At 40.7% G+C, this 23,044-nt stretch overlaps 1 protein-coding gene across 1 annotated transcript in view; it reads right to left on the reverse strand.

Annotated features, from left to right (window-relative positions):
* The window catches only part of DNTT (DNA nucleotidylexotransferase), a 599,288-nt gene that overhangs the window by 502,914 nt on the left and 73,330 nt on the right, over window positions 1-23,044 (reverse strand). Inside the window, exon 3 of the mRNA XM_040438269.1 lies at window positions 8,944-9,060. Within this exon, the coding sequence (XP_040294203.1) occupies window positions 8,944-9,060 (117 nt within the window). The remainder of the gene's footprint in view (window positions 1-8,943; window positions 9,061-23,044) is intronic.

Consider the following 23,044-nt stretch of genomic DNA (forward strand, 5'->3'; position numbering starts at 1 on the left):
AAAAAGTAAAAAAAAAGTTTATAAAAAATGTATAAAGTCAGAAAGGTATAAAAATTCTAATCACCCCCTTTCACAAAAAATGTAAAGGTGATTAGTATTGTTGTGTTGCAAAACATGCAAACTATTAAAATATAAAAGTGTTTATCCTGTACGGCAGTGTCCCTCAACTCCAGTCCTCAGAGGCCACCTAAAGGTCAGGTTTTCAGGATTTCCTTAGTATTGAGCAGGTGATATAATTAGTTTCAATGTATCAGGATTTACCAAAGCTATTCATTCTGTGGGATTATCTCAAATTATGACTGGTAGGTGGGCCCCGAGGACTGTAGTAAGTAAAAATGGGTGATTTGCTGATTTTTGGTCACTGTTACTCTCAAAAAATGTAATTAAAAGTGATTAAAAAGTCATACACATCCCAAAATGGTATCATTAAAAAATACAGATCGCCCTGCAAAAATAGAGTCCTCATACAGCTTCATAGATGTAAATATGAAAAGTTATAGGGTTTAGAATATGTTGATTGAAAAAAAGTGGATGGTTTATTAACCCATCTAGCAGCAACGTTTCAGCTCTACTCAATGGAGCCTTTGTCAAGCTGTGATAACATGTGCCATATAGGATATATAAATACTGGTGTCAATCACGTGTAACATAATTGCATGATTATCAAACAAATCAAATAAAACATGATTACAGTTAAAAATTTTTAAAAATGCATGATTATAAAGTGTCTCTTCAATTTGTGACATGATTACAAAAAGTCATCATTTGTTTTGAGTTATCTAGTTCATAAAATCCATAAAGTGGTATGATCATCATTAGTGAATTAATCAAGTGTACAGAAAAAATCAATTGTGCATAAAAAAAAAATTAAAAATCTCTTTGTAGTCCATAGTCAAGTCTCACCAGGAGCTGGAAAACCACGAGATCTGGTTCGGAGGCAAGAAACATGGTGCGTGCATGCGCCACCCATCCGTACTCACACGATTATATCTATATATATATATATATATAGTAATAACAGGCCATATCCACAGCCACCACTAGATGGTGTTGGTATCACCCTCTATATATAGAGAGGGAGGAACATTCTAGTCAGAAATCAGAATTTAGTCTAATGAGTCTCATGGAGTCAGAACAAAGAGAAGAGATGCAAAGATGTAGTGCTGACAAAAACCTACCTAACCAAGACCAGGACAGGTTCAGAACATCTACAGAAGCAAACCAGGTTTAAAAGGGTTATCCGAGTAATGAAAAAAATAACATTATAAAACTCATCAGGACTTACATATACAGTAGTTTAGCTTGATTTCTTACACCTATAGTGCATAGTTCTGTTATTCATGCTTTGTTTACATGCTGCAGCAAAGCTGTGGGGGCGTGTACCAACCATGCCTGAGCTCTGCCTCATGAATATTTGTGGGCGTGAATAATCTACCCTTCCCCGCCCCCTGCACTGCAGTGCTTGCTCTGCACAACCTAACCTTGCATGCAAACACTGATCACATGATCATCTCCTAGCTCACACAGATATAGATCAGAAAATATATATCTCTATATACAGTACAGACCAAAAGTTTGGACACACCTTCTCATTCAAAGAGTTTTCTTTATTTTCATGACTATGAAAATTGTAGATTCACACTGAAGGCATCAAAACTATGAATTAACACATGTGGAATTATATACATAACAAACAAGTGTGAAACAACTGAAAATATGTCATATTCTAGGTTCTTCAAAGTAGCCACCTTTTGCTTTGGTTACTGCTTTGCACACTCTTGGCATTCTCTTGATGAGCTTCAAGAGGTAGTCCCCTGAAATGGTTTTCACTTCACAGGTGTGCCCTGTCAGGTTTAATAAGTGTGATTTCTTGCCTTATAAATGGGGTTGGGACCATCAGTGGCGTTGAGGAGAAGTCAGGTGGATACACAGCTGATAGTCCTACTGAATAGACTGTTAGAATTTGTATTATGGCAAGAAAAAAGCAGCTAAGTAAAGAAAAACGAGTGGCCATCATTACTTTAAGAAATCAAGGTCAGTCAGCCGAAAAATTGGGAAAACTTTGAAAGTAAGGGCTATTTGACCATGAAGGAGAGTGATGGGGTGCTGCGCCAGATGACCTGGCCTCCACAGTCACCGGACCTGAACCCAATCGAGATGGTTTGGGGTGAGCTGGACCGCAGAGTGAAGGCAGAAGGGCCAACAAGTGCTAAGCATCTCTGGGAACTCCTTCAAGACTGTTGGAAGACCATTTCAGGGGACTACCTCTTAAAGCTCATCAAGAGAATGCCAAGAGTGTGCAAAGCAGTAATCAAAGCAAAAGGTGGCTACTTTGAAGAACCTAGAATTTGACATATTTTCAGTTGTTTCACACTTGTTTGTTATGTATATAATTCCACATGTGTTAATTCATAGTTTTGATGCCTTCATAGTCATGAAAATAAAGAAAACTCTTTGAATGAGAAGGTGTGTCCAAACTTTTGGTCTGTACTGTAGATCAGAAAATATATATGTCTATATACATATCATCGATATATGTATATAGAGATATATATTTACTGATCTATCTGTATATACATATATTGATTATATATATATATATATATATAGAGAGAGAGAGAGAGAGAGAGATTTACTGATCTATATCTCTATATACATGTATATCTATATATCATTGATATATGTATATAGAGATATTTATTTACTGATCTATATCTCTCTCTATATATATATATATATATCATCGATATATGTATATAGAGATATAGATTAGTAAATATATATCTCTTTATACATATATACAGATGATATATATAGATACACTGCCTGTCCCAAAAAAAAGTTGCCACCTGGATTTAACTAAGAAAATCGTTATGAGCCTCCTATTGGATAATTACTGCATGGGCGATTATCTTTCAGCTGGCAACAAGTTATTTAACCCCAACTGATGCAATGAGTTGCTTCTCATTTCTTAAACAACCATGTCGAAAGACACATCTCGGTGTCGTGGAAAAGATGTTAGTCTGTTTGAGAAGGGTCAAATCATTGGCATGCATCAAGCAGAGAAAACATCTAAGGCTACTTTCACACTAGCGTTGTTTAAATCCGGCGTTCAATTCCGACACCGGAACTGCCCGCCGGATCCGGAAAAACGTGTGAAAACAGATTACATTTGAATCCTGATCAGGATTTTGATCACAATGAAAAAATGCATTGGAAAAAACGGATCCGCCATTTATGGACTTTAACTTTTTTTTCAAATTTTTCGGGTTTAACATGCAAAAGCCGGATCCGGTTTGACTGAACACACGGCGCCGTATCCGGCTTTAATGCAAGTCAATGGGAAAAAACCGGATCCGGCGTTCAGTCAAAGTGTTCAGGATTTTTGGCCGGAGGTAAAAATACAACATGCTACGGTTTTCTGAAAAGCCTGATTAGTCAAAAAGACTGAACTGAAGACATCCTGATGCATCCTGAATGGATTACTCTCCATTCAGAATGCATTAGGATAAAACTGATCAGTTCTTTTCCGGATTTGAGCCCCTAGGACGGAACTCAGCGCCGGAAAAAAAAAAAATGCTAGTGTGAAAGTACCCTAAGGCCTCTTTCACACTTGCGTTGTTGGGATCCGGCGTGCACTTCCGTTGCCGGAGGTGCCCGCCGGATCCGGAAAAACGCAAGTGTACTGAAAGCAAATGCGTTCAGTGGTACTTCCAAATGCGTTCAGTGGTACTATGGCAGCCAGGACGCTATTAAAGTCCTGGTTGCCATAGTAGGAGCGGGGAGCGGGGGAGCAGTATACTTACAGTCCGTGCAGCTCCCGGGGCGCTCCAGAATGACGTCAGAGCGCCCCATGCGCATGGATGACGTGATCCATGCGATCACGTGATCCATGCGCTTGGGGCGCCCTGACGTCACTCTGGAGCGCCCCGGGAGCCGCACGGACGGTAAGTATGCGGCTCCCCCGCTCCCCGCTACACTTTACCATGGCTGCCAGGACTTTAGCGTCCCGGCAGCCATGGTAACCACTCTGAAAAAGCTAAATGTCGGCTCCGGCAATGCGCCGAAACGACGTTTAGCTTAAGGCCGGATCCGGATCAATGCCTTCCAATGGGCATTAATTCCGGATCCGGCCTTGCGGCAAGTGTTCCGGATTTTTGGCCGGAGCAAAAAGCGCAGCATGCTGCAGTATTTTCTCCGGCCAAAAAACGTTCCGTTCCGGAACTGAAGACATCCTGATGCATCCTGAACGGATTTCTCTCCATTCAGAATGCATTAGGATAATCCTGATCAGGATTCTTCCGGCATAGAGCCCAGACGACGGAACTCTATGCCGGAAGACAAGAACGCAGGTGTGAAAGAGCCCTAAGGAGATTGCAGAAACTACTAAAATTGGGTTAAGAACTGTCCAACACATTATTAAAAACTGGAAGGATAGTGGGGACCCATCGTATTCGAGGAAGAAATGTAGCAGGAAAAAAAATCCTGAATGATCGTGATCGGTGATCTCTAAAATGTTTGGTAAATCAAATCAAAGAAAAACAACAGTAGAAATCAGGGCTATGTTTAGTAGTGAAAGTAAGAGCATTTCCACACGCACAATGCGAAGGGAACTCAAGGGATTGGGACTGAACAGCTGTATAGTTGTAAGAAAACCACTAATCAGTGAGGCAAACCAGAAAAAAAGGCTTCAATTTGCTAGGGAGCATAAACATTTGGACTCTGGAGCAATGGAAGAAGGTCATATGGTCTGATGAGTCAAGATTTACCCTGTTCCAGAGTGATGGGCGCATCAGGGTAAGAAGAGAAGCAGATAAAGTGATGCACCCATCATGCCTAGTGCCTACTGTACCAGCCTGTGGGGGCAGTGCTATGATCTGGGGTTGCTGCAGTTGGTCAGGTCTAGGTTCAGCAACAATATGTGCTCCAAGAATGAGGTCAGCTAACTTCCTGAACATACTGAGTGACCAGGTTATTCCATCAATAGATTTGTTCTTCCCTGATGGCATGGGCATATTCTAAGATGACAATGCCAGGATTCATCTGGCTCAAATTGTGAAATTTTGGGATGTGCTGGAGAAGCCTTTGCGCAGTGGTCAAACTCTACCATCATCAATGCAAGATCTTGGTGAAAAATGAATGCAACACTGGATGCTAATAAATCTTGTGACATTGCAGAAGCTTATCGAAACAATGCCACAGCGAATTCGACCTTTATGTTTTTGGTGGCTACTTTTTTTGGACAGGCAGTGTATATATGTATATAGAGATATAGATCAGTAAATATAGATCTCTATATACATATATATATACATTCATGGAGAAGGTCAGGCAGCACTCCTTCAGATACAGCTGTAATTGTATGGGTGCCCGCGGTAGTCCCTCGATGTAGGACGGAATCAATGGATAAAGAAAATCCGCAGCACTCCTTCAAGTAAAAAATGTGCAATTTATTCACACATGTCAAAAAAGACAACGTTTCGGTCCTCTCACAGAACCCTTCCCAAGTCCATATATATATATATACACACACATATATCATCGATATATGTTTATAGAGATATATATTTACTGATCTATATCTATATATATATATCTATATATATATATATCATCTGTATATATGTATATAGAGATATATGTTTACTGATCTATCTCTCTATATACATATATACATACTGTATATATCTATATATATCATCTATATATATATTCTATATATATAGATGATCATCTATATATATTCCCTCAAGAGCATCAATTTACGTGGGGGGGGGGGTTGGTGACTGATTGGCAGTATCTGTCTGCAGTAATGATTTCACATGGCTGCCGACACTGGTAGGAATCACGCATGTGCGATCCCTCACAGGAGCCGGCCGGCAGCCAGAGGCAGGGAGAGGAGGGCAGGCACACAAGCTCTGACGTTTCATGTACAGAGCTGGGCCACACCCTAAGGCAGGGATAAGCCTGTACACGAGACATCATCACAGGAGCCTGGTGGATGACGTCAGGGGTCACGTGATCCACATCGGCCATGCAGAAACACTGCATAAATTACAAATGTATTTTTAAGTAAGTTATAAGTCACATTACCATAAGTAAAAATAGCTCGGACAACCCTTTTAAAGAAGGAGGTGTAGAGAAAGCTCAGTAGAGATAACCTGTCTAGAAGGACTTTTTGACTCTATGGCATTGATTTTCAGGAGTGTCTGAGCATACCAAATAACAGTTTGGCCCACTGTGAGAAAGGGTAGGTTTTGTGGATGTGTACTGTAAGTACCCCAACCTGTTCAAAATAGGTTCCGAAGAGTTTCCCTCCCATGAAGTGACTGGCTTCTAGTTGCATCATATTATCTAAATTATACACCTATGTCTGGAAGCTTATGTCAGAGTCAGCTAGTGAAATACAGAGTAAGGAAGACTACTTTAAAGAGACATTGTGGCCTATTAACTACCTGTGCAGCCGTGAAACCTATAACATCTGTGGAAAGTGCATTTTGTGAACAACTGCCAGTCAATTGCATGATAAGATCCATCCTGATATGTTTGCATTTGAATTCTTCAGTAAAGAACAGTTTTTTTGCACCACTGCCTCATTATTACTTCCTGCACAAACACTACACTAGAAAGTGTTGGCATCACGACAACCAGGACCCTTCCTTGCACCTCAAAACTATCAAAACCAAAGGCACCTCAACCGTCATCAGGATGACCTCAAACCCGGAGTGTCCCCATAGGGAAGAAAAGGTGCACCCTTCCCATCACTGAATCCCAGGGACGGTCAAAACTGTGAGTACTGCAACTACTAAGGCTACTTTCACACTAGCGTTCGGGGCTCCGCTTGTGAGTTCCGTTTGAAGGCTCTCACAAGCGGCCCCGAACGGATCCGTCCAGCCCTAATGCATTCTGAATGGATGCGGATCCGCTCAGAATGTATCAGTCTGGCACCGTTTGTCCTCCGCTCCGCTCAGCAGGCGGACCCCTGAACGCAGCTTGCAGCGTTCGGGTGTCCGCCTGGCCGTGCGGAGGCAAACGGATCCGTCCAGACTTACAATGTAAGTCAATGGGGACGGATCCGTTTGAAGTTGACACAGTATGGCTCAATTTTCAAACGGATCCGTCTCCCATTGACTTTCAATGTAAAGTCAAAACGGATCCGTTTGCATTATCATGAAAAAAAAAAAAATTATTATTATTTTTATTTTTTTTGTTCATGGTAATGCAAACGGATCCGTTCTGAACGGATCTAAGCGTTTGCATTATAGGTGCGGATCCGTCTGGGCACATACCAGACGGATCCGACCTAAACGCAGGTGTGAAAGTAGCCTTATATCATCCTGCCACTCACACGCCCCTGCAGCCTGGTTTCAGCATGTGTTGCTGTTGGGGTGAGTAACGTATGTCCCTGACCAAGTAATTAGGCATTTCTTTCTTGCGCTTTTCTTTTTTTTTCACACTATCTCATATGCGGGTTGGTACGGTTTGTGTGCCAGGGCTGCTTCATAATCCCAGTCCGGCCCTCATTTTGTATCCGTAGATTTTATTTGCCTTGATAGTTTCTGCTTGCCTTAGTTATTAAAGTTACATTGACTGTCTACTGATTTGCCCAAGTCCCGCTCAGTATTTTGGTGATGGACCAAAGGGAGTTAGAATATGTCAGTTCTCGATGAAATATCCAAACGATGCATCACATACGAGATCAGATGTACTGTGTATACAGTATATTGCCTTTACAGTCATTGCAATTATAATTTGGCAAGAATTGTCAGCAGTAATCTACTATTTTCCAAGTCATCCACTTATTGCATGGCTTTTTTCAAGTGCTCGCGCTGGTTTTACTAAAAAGGTACAGCACAGTAATGAGTCAAGCTGTCGGAAATCAATGCCGCTCATTATAATGTAACATGGTCCGCACAATACATTAGAATTAAACAAAATCAGTTTATTGAAAGAACAAAATATACCAAGGAGCTCACAAAGGCTGGAATAAATTGCCCTTTTATGTCTGTAATTAAATTTTACATCATATATAAATGCTAAATTGCTTAGAAGATAGCAGCATCAAATTCTTTGATGAGGTGTTATGGCCACAGGACGATTGCTTGCCGTTGCCTTGAACTCCTACTCGGCGGGTCTATCATGTGCCAACATAAAGCATCTAATGTACAACCCGATAATAATATAAATGGCTCTGGGTGCATTTACTAGAGAATAGGAAAATTGGTCTTGTCCCCATAAATCTGTTTTTATTTGCAAAGCAAATCATGCGTGCTGTGACCTCAATATCCCGCAACGCAGAACATGTCCCAGCTTTGCATAGCAAGTACGACTACTTATCCACAGTCTTTCAGAAGCCTGAACACCAGGACGTCTTAAAGTAGTAATCTTCCAGATTATCAGTGGCTGAACCATTGCCTTCTGCAAGCACTCAATAACTGTAAAATGATCCAGATAGCTGTAATAAGTATACGTTTGACAAGGAACACCATTCCATGTTGCTACAGTCGAACATTACCTATGGTTTTGAAGCCCATCAGGATGCAGAAAAACCACTGGGTGGGGGAAAATCGTTCTATGGCTTGAATTTAAATGTCATTTCAAAAGTTGACATGTTGGAATGATTACAATAAGATTAGGGACAAGCAAATATCAAATTTTATATGACTGTAGAATAATAACAACGTAGTGGAACAATGCAGAAATCATTTTCGCTATTGATTCCCAAGTGTTTTTAAAATCCTGCCCAGATAAGCCTTATGCAATTAAATGGAATATTTCTGCCAGTACCAGTCACAGCTGAGACGTGGCTTAGAAAATCACAATGAAATTCTATTTCACCAGTATAAACCTGACCCCTGAGTTCGCTTTTTTTCCACTCCGCTGCCTGCTATATCATTATTTTTAGCAGGCAGCTTTGATGACCATGTAGCCAATAATTATTACCGTGAATATTCTGTTGATGTCTTGCAGCGGAGTCCGTCTCTGACACGCATATGGAGACACATGGACGCATGATGAAGAGAGAGGCGGATTGAAGCTGGCAGAACAATCTTGCTGAACCTGAAGTGAAAAAAATAAATACACCTAAGAACAGCAATGTTATAAAAATCGAATGTTTTGTAACCTGTTCTCCTTGTCGTAGAGAAATTCACCAATGCCCGGATAACGTCTCAAATAGAATGGATTCTCTATGAATCTGCTCCAATTATAATCCCCGTGGGCTTAGAGAAGAGGTTTGCAATTTCACGCAATTAACTACACTTATGAGACAGGACAATCACTGGTGATTGCCCTTAAATATATTTATGTTGGAGCTTTTCAAAACTGATATGTGGTAAAGCGTGTGATAGAAAATGAATGGCAGCAAGTTACAGTCAGTTGAGTGTGTTATTTTACAGATTAGTAGAATGGGTTTGTTATACTTAAAGGGGTTGTGCAAGAAGGGGGGGAGTTTTGGCAAGCCCTCCTACTGGACTGGACCTCTGAAGGAAAGCTGACCGACCTGCTTCCAATCGCTGGCTGCCAGTTTCTTTTACTCCAGGCCTGCGATGCTCCTCTTGGCTCCCTTGTTGTCAACATCCAGTTTGACATTACCACAGCCAATAACTGGCGGTGACCGGCTCCCCAATGTCATGTGACAATTTGTCATGAAGTAAAAGAAAGCCGGGCACTGGCAATGTCAAACCAGATGTTGTCACTGAGGGATCCCAGAGGAGCATTGCAGGCCTGGAGGAAATGGAACATGGAGCTGGCCCCAAGAAGCAGTTAACTAATCTTTCCTTTAGAGGTTCAGCCCAGTAAGAGGGTTTTCCAAAACACCCCCTTGAATTCTTTCACAGCCCCTTTAAGGGAATGGTTACATAGTTACATAGTTAATACTGTTGAAAAAAGGCAAACGTCCATCAAGTTCAACCAAGGGATAGATGGGGACGCGAATCCCAGAAGGAAGTGAGACTCAGATTTCTACACGTTTTCATAAGCATTTATGTTTTTTACTTTTAAGAATTTGTCTAAACCCTTTTTGAAACTGTCCACTGTTCCTGCTGTGACCACAACCTGAGGAAGTCTATTCCACAGAGTCACAGTTCTTACAGTAAAGAAGCTTTGACGCTTCTGGAGACTGAACTTTTTCTTCTTCAGTCGGAGGCAGTGCCCCCTTGTCTTTTGAGCACATTTTACATGGAACAGCTTTTCGCCGTATTTTTTGTATGACCCATTTATATACTTGTACAGGTTAATCATGTCCCCCCTTAGACGTCTCTTCTCAAAACTAAATAAATTCATTTTTTTTCATCTTTCTTCATAACTAAGACACTCCATGCCCCTTATAATTTTAGTCGCTCTCCTCTGTACTTTTTCCAGCTGCAGTGCATCCTTTCTATGTACTGGTGCCCAGAACTGGACTGCATATTCCAGATGAAGCCACACCAGCGCTTTGTAAAGTGGTAGTATTACCTCTCTGCCCCGCGAGTCCATGCCTCATTTAATGCATGACAATATCCTGGTGGCCTTAGAAGCAGCTGATTGACATTGTATACTATCATTTAATCTACAATCCACAAGGACACCCAAATCCTTCTCTATAAGTGACTCTCCTAGTGCTACATCACCTAGGACATATGAAGCACAGAGATTGTTACTACCAAGATGCATAACTTTACATTTGTCCACATTGAACCTCATTTGCCAAGTTGATGCCCAATCACTCAGAGTGTTCAAGTCAGCTTGTAGTTTGTGGACATATTCCATAGACCGTACAGTTCTACACAGCTTAGTATCATCTGCAAAAATAGAAATGGTGCTATTAATCCCGTCCTCAATATCATTAATAAATAAATTAAATAATAAAGGGCCCAGCACTGAGCCTTGGGGTACACCACTTATAACCCAGGACCATTCTGAATAGGAATCATTGACCACAACTCTCTGGACGCGGTCCTTCAGCCAGTTTTCAATCCAATTACAAACTATATTTTCCAAACCAATAGACCTTATTATACTTATTAGCCCCTTCAGGACACCACAGCCTTATTTCACCTTAAGGACCAGGCCATTTTTTGCAAATCTGAAATTTTTCAGAAATTTTCAAAAACCCAATTTTTAGGGACCAGTTCAGGTCTGAAGTCACTTTGCAAGGCTTACATAATAGAAACCACCCAAAAATGACCCCATTCTATAAACTACACCCCTCAAGGTATTCAAAACAGATTTTACAAACTTTGTTAACCCTTTAGGTGTTCCACAAGAATTAATGGAAAAGAGAGATACAATTTCAAAATTGCACTTTTTTGGCAGATTTTCTATTAAAAAATTATTTATGGCCCTGATTCTGTAGTTTACAGAAACACTCCATATGTGGTCGTACGGGCACACGGCAGGGCGCAGAAGGAAATGAATGCCATACGGTTTTTGGAAGGCAGGTTTTGCTGGACTGTTTTTCTTTACACCATGTCCCATTTGAAGCCCCCCTGATGCACCCCTAGAGTAGAAACTCCATAAAGGTGACCCCATCTAAGAAACTACACCCCTCAAGGTATTCAAAACTGATTTTACAAACGTCGTTAACCCTTTAGTTGTGCCACAAGAGTTATTGGCAAATGGAGATGAAATTTCAGAATTTCAATTCTTTGGCAAATTTCCCATTTTAATCCATTTTTCCCAGTAACAAAGCAAGGGTTACAGCCAAACAAAACTCAATATGAAGTTTACAGAAACACCCCATATGTGGTCTTAAACTGCTGTACGGGCACACAGCAGGGCGCAGAAGGAAAGGAATGCCATACGGTTTTTGGAAGGCAGATTTTGCTGGACTGTTTTTTTTTACACCATGTCCCATTTGAAGCCCCCCCTGATGCACCCCTAGAGTAGAAACTCCAAAAAAGTGACCCCATTTTAGAAACTACGGGATAGGTTGGCAGTATTGTTGGTACTAATTTAGGGTACATATGATTTTTGGTTGCTCTATATTACACTTTTTGTGAGGCAAGGTAACAAGAAATAGCTGTTTTGGCACCGTTTTTATTTTTTGTTATTTACAACATTCCTCTGACTGGTTAAATCATGTGATATTTTTATAGACCAGGTTGCCTAATATGTATTCTTTTTTTTATTTATGTAAGTTTTACACAATGATTTCTTTTTTTAAACAAAAAAATCATGTTTTAGTGTTTACATAGTCTGAGAGACATAATTTTTTCAGTTTTTGGGAGATTACCTTGGGTAGGGTATGATTTTTGCGTGATGAGATGACGGTTTTATTGGCACTATTTTGGGGTGCGTGTGACTTTTTGATCGCTTGCTATTACACTTTTTGTGATGTAAGGTGACAAAAAATGGTTTATTTAGCAGTTTTTATTTAAAATTTTTTACGGTGTTCATCTGAGGGGTTAGGTCATGTGATATTTTTATAGAAACGGTTGATACGGATGCGGCAATACCAAATATGTATACTTTTTTTCATTTATGTAAGTTTTACACAATAATATCATTTAAAAAAAAAAAAACATGTTTTAGTGTAGTATTTTCTGAGAGCCATAGTTTTTTCAGTTTTTGGGCAATTATGTTAGGTAAGGTCTCATTTTTTGCGGGATGAGATGATGGTTAGATTAGTACTATTTTGGTGGGCAAACGCCTTTTTGATTGCTTGCTGTTGTACTTTTTGTGATGTAAGGTGACAAAAAAATGGTTTATTTAGCACAGTTTTTATTTTTTATTTTTTACGGTGTTCATCTGAGGGGTTAGGTCATGTGATATGTTTATAGAGCAGGGTCGATACGGATGCGGCGATACCTAATATGTATACTTTTTTTTTTTCCCCTATTTTTTAACAATTTTTTTTTTTTTTTTTGGGGAAAATGACGTTTTTTTTATTGTTACTTGAAACTTTTGATTTTTTTGAGGGGAAAACTTTCTTTTTTCAACTTTTTTTTTCGCTTAATTTTTTTCCCACTTTGGTACTTGAACTTTTGGGGGTCTAATTCTTTAAAATGCATTCCAATACTTCATGGATCGGGCTGCCTTCCATGCCATCGGGTCCCCCCTACAGCCGCATGGGGACCTGATGGCCGCCGCAATCCGCAGGTAAAGCCGCAAACCGCAAGTTTGAATTGACCTGTGGTTTCATGGGACCCCCCCGCGCATTTAGCCAAGGTGCCTGCTCAATGATTTTAGCAGGTACCGGGTTCCGATCACCGCCCGCTGGGCGACGGTGATCGGAAATACACAGGACGTACCGGTACGCCTTGTGTCCTGAAGAGGTTAAGCGTCTATGATGGACAGTATCAAAAACCTTTGCAAAATCCAGAAACACTACATCCACAGCTGCCCCTCTGTCCAGGCTACTACTCACCTCCTCATAAAAACAAATCAGGTTAGTCTGACAACTTCTGTCCTTGGTAAACCCATGCTGGTTATCACTTATAATATTATTTATAGTCACATACTCCTGTATATGGTCCCTTAATATTCCTTCAAACATTTTTCCCACAACAGAAGTTAAACTAACTGGTCTATAATTACCTGTTGAGGACCTTGATCCTTTTTTGAATATGGGCACCACGTTTGCCTTGACCACGTTTGCCTTGCGCCAATCACTTGGCACTGTACCAGTCCCTAGAGAATCCTTAAAAATTATAAACAGGGGCACAGCAATGACTGAACAGAGCTCTTTAAGCATTCTTGGGTGTAATCCATCTGGACCCGGAGTTTTGGTCACATTTAACCTATTTAACTTCTCTTGGACCATATCTACAGTTAGCCAATTGAGTATATCACTGGATGTACTAACAACCCCGGCGCCACAGATATCAGCTCCTTTCTCTTCTTTTGTATATACAGAGCTAAAAAACCTATTTAGAAACTCGGCCTTTTTCTTATCTTCAGTGACTTTACCATTACCTGCCCAGACCTATTTTTTTTAGCACTTATATATTTAAAAACCTTTTGGGATTTCTTTTGCTTTCTTTTGCTACCTGCTGTTCGATTTGTATCTTTGCTCATTTTATCTCCTTTTTGCAGATTTTATTAAGCCCTTTGTAATCTTCAAACGCTACAGCTGACCCCTCAGATTTGTATTTTTTAAATGCCCTCTTTTTGTCTTTTATTGCTCTTTTTACAGTAGCTGTATACCATGGGGGGTTTAATTTTAGCCGTTTATACTTGTTGTTACCTAAAGGGATACATTTTGTAGTGCAATTACTCAATGTGGATTTGAAGCTCTCCCATTTATCCTCTGTATTATTATGTGACAGTAGCTGCTCCCAGTCTATGTTCTGGTGAACATAAAAAATAAAATTACAGTAGGTTAATTTTTTGCGATCTTGTCAAAGTATCGTAGATGGTCCCCATACAGGACACAAGAAGGGTCGCAGTGAAGAAGTCGCTCACTCGTAAGTAAAAAAAAAAACTAACATGGCAAACTTTTTTAAATATAATTGTATATTACAACAGTATTAAATCACATGTACCACAGACAATTTAAGAATCCTTATTAATCATCAACCTACTATCCTAAAGATGAGAAACAGAAAAAGAAGAGAAAAAAATTATGCTCACTCCAGGGGCATGTAGCTACCGATCAATGACTTTGCCGTAGTCCAAGGTTTCTATCTATCTTGATAAATTGCCTTTTGGGACTACCGAGTCCTGACTCATATTGAGCGTAAGTATTTTCTCTGGAACCAGATGCATTTCTAGCATGACAATAAAGAGCTCCTATCGTCATCTAGAATGCAAATACCATAGATACCCACTCCCTGCCCTGTTGCAGACAATCAACATTAAAAGAGCCACCTCTGTTGAAGGGAACACCTCCCATTCTCCAATTTTAGAGATCAACCCAAAGATATAATCCTAAAAACCTTTGATCTCCTCACATGTCCAAAACATGTGGAACAAGTCTGTGTATAGTCCACAAACTTTCTAACAAAATGATGTGTTCCGTGAGCTAAATCTACTCATCTTTAGTGGAGAGATTATAAGTGCATGTGTATTTTCTTAATTACTGCAATCTGGTTCTTACAGGTCCAGTCAATAGCCTGATCCCATTCACGTTTACCAAATTCCCATCTCAGATGCTTTTCCCAGTCTCGCATGTATCTTAGTTTACTACTATCTTAGGTGAGTACCCCAATGGTAATTCCCTATGTATAAAGGATAATGCTCCCTTGATATGTGCTGAAAGCATCAAAAGCCTCCTTTCCATACTTCTTTTGTATCATACTGAATGAGCACCACAAGCGCTGTTTACATATATCATCCAATGAAGCCCCTCCTGCCTTCTGCCTGTTGTATATTGCCCACTTAGAAATGAGACCTCTGACTTGCTTCTCAATATCTCTCTCCAAACCCTTCCACCAAGTTTGAATAGTTTCCCTCACAGTGCTGACACCAACCTGTGGAGTAGGTCATTCTACAAGTGTAAATAATAGTTGACACCACAGATTGTTCTTTTCCTCCACCTACAGGCTCCTGGACCTCTCAACACATATGTACTACAACTCCCACTTTAACTTTGGTAAAAAAAAAAAGACTTGTTTATGTTCTACAACTGACCTGGTTACTAACTGCACCACCATTCACTGGCCCCTGCCCCTACATCTCCTGGCTTACACCCACATCAAAATCACAACACCAAGGGCACCCCAACTAACATCAGGCAGGGGACCCAACATTAGGGTGTGAAACGAAAGGGTGTTCCCTGTGATTGCCATAGTGAAAAATTATTGCAGCCAGAGCCACTACCACTTCCATTCTCTGTTCCACTCTTCGGGGGCCTGTGGCTCAAACATTGGGCATTCCATGTGAAGGGGCAGGCTGGGAACTTAAACTGGCCCTGGAAAAAAAGGGCCACCCAAGACCTCCTCATGGCCATCAGCCAGGTACATAATGATCTGTTGCTCTCAGCCTCTCAGCATTAATTTATGTAGGAGAATCAAGCACATATGCACCTGACCATCGCTCCTGAATTCAACTGTATTGCAGTCCTCAGAACAATGATACATATTGTGGAGTGGGTAGCAGTATTTTATGCTGCACTGTTTTAATTGGTTCTGCTGAGCCAGTATCACAACCGCATGTTTGGCCACAGGTGGACACTGCATAATGTACCCATATGCCTATGGTGCAGCGCTAAATCAACTCTGCTAATTATTGGAAATTATAATGACATGATACTAATCACATTTACACCTAATCTAGAAATTATTTCTTACTTAAATGATTGGCTTTTTTGTGAATTTAGCTAAAGGCAGTTTAATCATGCAGAAAATCAGAAAGGTAGAACAGCTTTTCATTTAAATAAATGGAAGAAAAATAACAAAAGGCCCTTAAGGAGCACTTGAGACTTCAGTAATATACTGCATTAGAAATATTACTCATGGCTGCATGCTGCTTGAGTACAAGTGCAACAATGAAAATTTAGTGAGTAGTGAGGATCAAATAATACAGAATAAATGTGCACGGACTCTGAAAAAATGAATAAAATTATAACTTGTTTAACCTTCAAAAACAAGTGATCTGCAGCACAGGAAAAATGGCTAATAATATGGCTGTAAATATTGGGTGACCTTTAAAAGTGGAAAGCCAATTAAAAATTATTTATATAATCAACCATGTCAAGGCCTTCGTTAAAGGGCAATTTCATAGCAGGACATCGTATAGGATGACACCTTTATTACGGTTAGATTTGGACAATACAGTAGGTTAATAAGTGAAAACAGTTTTTAAGAAATAATCCATAAATTTAGGAAGAAATTATTAGTGCATTGACCTTAAAGGGGTTTTCTGAAATTACTATGGTTTTTAACAAATATACTCATGTAGTTGCTTACCTTGTCTACAGTACTTCTCCATGCTCTTTTTTTTTTTCAATTTGTACTCTCCAGACCCATTTTCACCATGTAAACAAATTGCTCTGGTTTGTTTCCATTATGTATGTAAAACTTCCTGTTGCTATTTCCAACCAAACCCATGATGCACTTCTCCTTTCTCTGCACCAGCTCCAGCACCGCCCCTAACAACGCCTAGCTAGTTTATAGCTCCTCCCACCCAGATAGTTATATAGACACTCCACTATCACTGCCCCGCCCATGAAAATATCATCACAGGAAACAAGAAAGAGCTGCATGGTCATGGTCATGTGACCACAGCCCAGAACGGGACATAGGAGCAATAAAAGGAAAAAAAAATACATTACAAAATTACAGCTGCCTTCATAAATGATTATTTTAAAGGATGTAAATGCAAACCGGACACCCCTTTAATAGGAACCTATTACAATATTGCAGTGACCTTGACCTTTACAGGAACGGTACGTGATCACTGAGCCCAACCGGGATTCCTGATCTGGAGATAGGTGCATATCCCAGAGTTCTACATCTATCAGACATGTTTGGCATATACCTGTGCTCTGGGTATGAATGTCTATGAAAGGAAAAAAAAAAAAACTTTCCAATAATTATATATTCCCTTCAATAGCACCCACTTTTTCTGCTGCTTCATCCCATGAATATATGTTGTCTGCCCATTAAGCCGCGCTTAAATGGCACACATGGCAAAATGTCAGCTTTTTGTGCATTTTATCTATAACTATCTGCTTGAAAATGAAGGCATACATTTTAGACAAAAAGTTGAACCAGCAGACTTTTCAGTTCAAGTTTGGGTTCAGCTGTGTCTTAGCTTTTTCCATTCTGTTTCATTATCATCTCCTATATTTGAAGTTTTCACTGATGGTATTCCTTTAATATTGCAGCCGATTGCAGAAAAGATTCTGGATGTTCCGTCTCCTTCATCTTTAATTGAAATGCATGTCCTGCGTGTAGAATATTACCAGTAAAACCCAGCATTAGCGAAAACTTTTCACGGTGTCTCATCGAATACTTACAGCACCAACTCCACATATATAATGATGTGTGTCCAGAGAATATTCGTCATATATTTGCAAATTCGAGAATTTGTGATCTCCAGTCATTATTTTCTTGATTGCAAAAATCGGCAAATCGGAAAATTCAAAATACAAAAATTTTCGATCAACACTACTCCTAAAGTCTAAGATATTGCAGCCTTCTCATTGGCCCACAAGCAAGAAGCAATGAGGGATCATGGGTACTGATGAAAAAAAATCTAGAATATTCACGATTACGAAGATATAGCACTATATTCTAGATATTCTCGAAGTGCCAATATTCACGATAAAAATTCGCAATTAGAATATTCGCAAACAAAACACTAGTGTTGGGCGCGAATATTCAAATCACTAATGTTAATCGTGAATATCGCCACTTCGAGAATTTGCGAAGATTTTGAATATAGTGCTATACTGTATATTCGTATTCTCGAATATTCTAGATTTTCTTTTCATCAGTAACCTCCCTTCTTGCTTGTGGGCCAATGAGAAGGCTGCAGTGTCTTTGTCTGAGCTTAGCAACATCCCTAGCAACCAATAGGAAAGTTGCCTACCCCTTTCTATATAAGAACCTCCCCAGCAGCCATTTTCTGTAGTTTTATGGAGTTCTGAGAGAGACAGCAGTGTCATTGCTGTACTCTGTGCTTTACTGTTTAATTACATTAGATAGTTAGTTAGCTTATATATATAATACAGATAGTTAGTGGGAGATAGTCAGGGTAGGTTAGATCGTGATATAGTGTAGCTGGTAGGTTCCAGTGCAGGGTGTTAGGTAGTATGATAAGTTCTGCTGTCCATACATAAATGCTACAGACAGGGGCGTACATAGAAATCATTGGGCCCCATAGCAAAAATCTGAATTGGGCCCCCTAACTCCACCCACTACCCACACCTGGTCCCTCCCACCTCCTGTCCTGGCCACTCCCCCACCACATCCCCATTTGCCAATTCCACTCCATTTGGAATTGTTTGCCCGCTTACCACTACATTGTATGCCATATTAAAGTACAACTTGTTCTGCAAAAAATAAGCCCTCATGCAGCTATGTGAATGGAAAAATAAAAAAGTTATGGCTCAAGGAAGATAGGGAAGAAAAATGAAAATTGAAAAAAAGGAAAAAAACTCCGGTATCCTAAGGGTCAAAGGGGTTATCTAACCCCTATTATGCCTACCAAAATGCCCGGGCACCGCATACAGATAATACTTATGCCTAGTGGGGGGGTGCAGCCAATAGTAGGTAGTGTCGGAAATTAGCATCCCTAGCGTCACCCCCAGCACATTACATGTACAGTGTGTACAGTCTACGCGTTTCGGACCCCAAACATTTGGATCCTTCCTCATGACATGAAGAAGGATCCAAATGTTTGGAGTCAGAGACGCGTAGACTGTACACACTGTACATGTAATTGATGTCTGGATTTTATTCCATATCAATAAAGAACTTCTTTTATGGGAAGCTGGACTTAACAACAATTTTTTCTGAAAAATGTACAAAAAAAACACTTTCCTATACTCACACACATCATAAAACATGGTGTGTAAGGGGCTTAAAGGGGTATTCCAGTGATAAATTATAACCTATTCATTGGACAGGCGATAACTGCTGGGAATGGTGTGGTCACTGATCACCAGAATAGGGTGGGGGATTAGCATGTACCCTGCAGCTAAATTCAAAGTCACCAGGACCCACATCCGGGACAATTTATTACTGGAATACCCCTTTAAGTTCAGCAAACCTCTGGGCCATGCATCTGAAGCATAAGCATACAGACTGGAGGGTGGTGGGCTGCAGCAGGTGTCCATGTAACACAATGCCAGTGGGCAAACACACATCTTTGGCACAGGTCTGCACTACAGAAGACTATGGTTACACTACAGTGTATGGCTGGATGCTTCCTTAGCTATATGTGCCCAGTCAACAGGGCAGGGCCAGTTCTCCCCTGTGTACAGCCCCCTCGCCCAGACAACACTTCCTCCTATAAGCCCAGCTGCCCCAGCACACAGCCATACCTCTAGAACAGCCCAGCTGTCAGTCTCCCGACACCCTCATGATAGATGCGGCTCATCGTGACAGCGACTCACCGCGCTCAGGCCGGAAATAGACAGCGGTCAGGTCAGATACTGGAGGGAGCAGGGAAGTGGCCCGGGGCAGGGGCGTACATAAAAATAGTAGGGGACGGGGCCTTTCATGCGCTCCAGGGCCGATTGCGGAAGAATAGTTGGCTCGTCATAAAAGCAGAGCAGCCGCATAGCGCTATAGGCTGCCATGAGTGGGCGGGGCCAAATAGTGTGGGCGGAGCCTTCTCTGAGCTCCGGGCCCCCCAGTGCCGCGGGCCCCATAGCAATGGCGTGGTCTGCCTCTATGGGCGGTACGCCACTGGCTACAGACATAGTGCTGTGATGTCACAAGTTCACAACAATACTTAGTGCACCAATCAGTAATATGTAGTGTAGGAAGGCGCAACGGTCCATTGTTGATGGAAGGTATGTGTCACAGAGGTTCCTGGCCTTGGTGGAGTAAGAGCCAGTTTTCATGTGTCAGCAGCAGTTGCTGTTTGACACCTAGCTATTTAGTATAGCTGTATAGCTGATCCGGGATGGGTCTTACTGGGAGTAGTCAAAGTGCTGGGTGGGTGACTATCCCCCACGTTCCAGGCCAGGTCTTGACTGTCCTATAAAAAACCCAGCCATCAGTGTCAGCTGGGTGTGATTTCCTCTCTCTGACAGAGGAGCTCTGGCAATCGCTGGATTGGGATCTGAGCCGTGTGATAGGCTGGAGGCCTGAGTTTGGGAGAATTGCTCTGTCCTGAGCAATGCCGATCGGGTGTGAACTAACACCTAGGATAACAGGTGACTGTGTTGCTGTATGAACTGTCTAGGTGTGAACGAACACCAAAACTGTTGTCATACTGTTTTGTTGCTATAAGTGTGAATAAAACACTGAAGTTTTTTTTGACTCTATACTGCATCTGCTTGTCCTGTCTACCAGAGCGAATCCCCACAGTAGTCAGACCTTCTAAAATGTGAAGTTGCACGTATTGCGCGAAAATATGCTCATCATTAATTGCCGATTTGCGCAATTGCAAATATATTGGAGCACTCTATCTGCATATAAAGCCATTGTAATGTTCTGCCGTGCCAACTATTTTCTCCAGTCTCATGAAACTTCTAGCCGCTTGAAGAATGAAGCAACAGTGACCCAAGCCTGTACTGCGCATGCAATACGTGCATATTACATTGCCGGTTTTCGCAATCAAGAAAATAATCGTGAATTCTCGAATTAGCGATTATATGACGAATATTCGCCCAAATATTTGCAAAATATCACAAATTCGAATATTGCCCCTGCCGCTCATCACTTCTCGTCTACAGAACTCCTTTTTCCCATCCAAAATATGGGAATAGAGCTTTCTTTTTTAACATTTAGGTCAATAAATGAAGGATAGAGATAACAAATTGATGGTTGTCCTACCTCTTGGATCCCCACCAATCACAAAAACTGGGGCCTGGTAAGAAATGGATAGCATAGGCAATGCTGCTCCATTCATTTATTATTGGATTAATTCTCTATGGGAGTATAAATGGTTGTGGAGCTTGCAATGTTCGAAGCAAAATATTGCTATTATTGATACATGGAGCAATTTTATTCTGTTTATTCTAAAAGGGGTTATCCCCTGATTAATGTAAAAAATGAAAACCATCATAGTACGCAACAAGCTCTTTCAAGCAAAGCTAGAACCAGCCCTGTACCTCACACGGATCCAGAGATCTCCCCATTCATTGCTCCAATTGCCCTACTACATCAAGCTGACAGCTCAAGGGGTGTGTCCTTTCTCAGGCGTGTCTTTCTTCTGTAGCTCTCTCCCTATCACAGCTCAGGAGGCAGTAGGATGGAACTGAGCATGTGCGGACTTCTCAGTAAGACGGACAAGGAAATAAGAAAAAAACTAACAGCAGGTGGCACTGTACAGATAGATTTCATTGAATAACTCAGTAGCTATATTACAATTTTAATTACACGCAATTACAAAAGTATTGAGATCCAGGTTCTGGTTTGAAAACTGTAGAATATTTTCCATGGGACAATCCCTTTAAATGTTATCATTTTTTTTCTATAAAAACTTATATTTTTCAGAAATAATGCCACTATTTGTGCCACCCTGTAAAATTCCTTATGTGCTACCCTAATTTCTAGGGACATCTTATATATCTTATAAACATTCCGCTACGTTTTCAATATTTAAATGCTCTTTCTGTAGCTTGCAGGCTGTTTGCACTTGGGAGCCAATTAGTACGACACTATACTGAGGGAATAAAGTATTTTTTCTTTCTTCACCTCAGGAACAGGTGACTCCATCTACACACCAAAGACAACCTGCTCTTCTGCATATTTCCAAGCACTTGGATACCTCATTAGGTAACTAATTCTCTTGGTGAATACAGAGTAGAATAAAGGTGCCCAGGTGTGATTTTGACAGGTAATTAGGCTGGTGTAGACCTAGTTGGCTGCAAATTTCAATGAGTATGGGACAGAAATGGCCGTTGAACCTGATAGACACTTGAACTAAATCAACAGTAAACTCAGTGGGATGATGGCGGCATATGAGGTACCCAGACTATAGTGATGCATATGTGTGTAAATAGGTTGAGGTACTTAGAGCTTAAGATGTGCAACCCATATTGCATTGAATAGAAATTTTCCCTTACTTCCCTAGCAAAATCACAGAAATATAGTGGCAAATATGGGGGAGCTGCTCAAACCCCAAACACTGTAGCGTGTTTTTCATTGGGGGAGCAGTCACACCGCATGTGGACCGCAGTAACCGACTATCCCCAGCAAAAAAAATGCATACAATGGAGGATGCCGGCGCGGTCCACATGCACCACAAAGGCATCCTACACAAAATGAAGCATTGTGCGGATGAAAATATAATTATATAAATCACTGAAAAAAATGCACCAAACGGATATACTACTGAGACTTTTGCCAATATATTCCTGAAAAACACGCTACAGTGTTTGGGGTTTGAGCAGCTCCCCCATATTTGCCACTATATTTCTGTGATTTTGTTTTATATGTAGTGAATGTGCCTTTACCTGGCATTTAAACATTCTTTTGCACCTGGTAACCTCCATCACATG

This window comes from Bufo bufo, chromosome 6 (genome assembly GCF_905171765.1).
Source record: "Bufo bufo chromosome 6, aBufBuf1.1, whole genome shotgun sequence".
Lineage (NCBI taxonomy): Eukaryota > Metazoa > Chordata > Amphibia > Anura > Bufonidae > Bufo > Bufo bufo.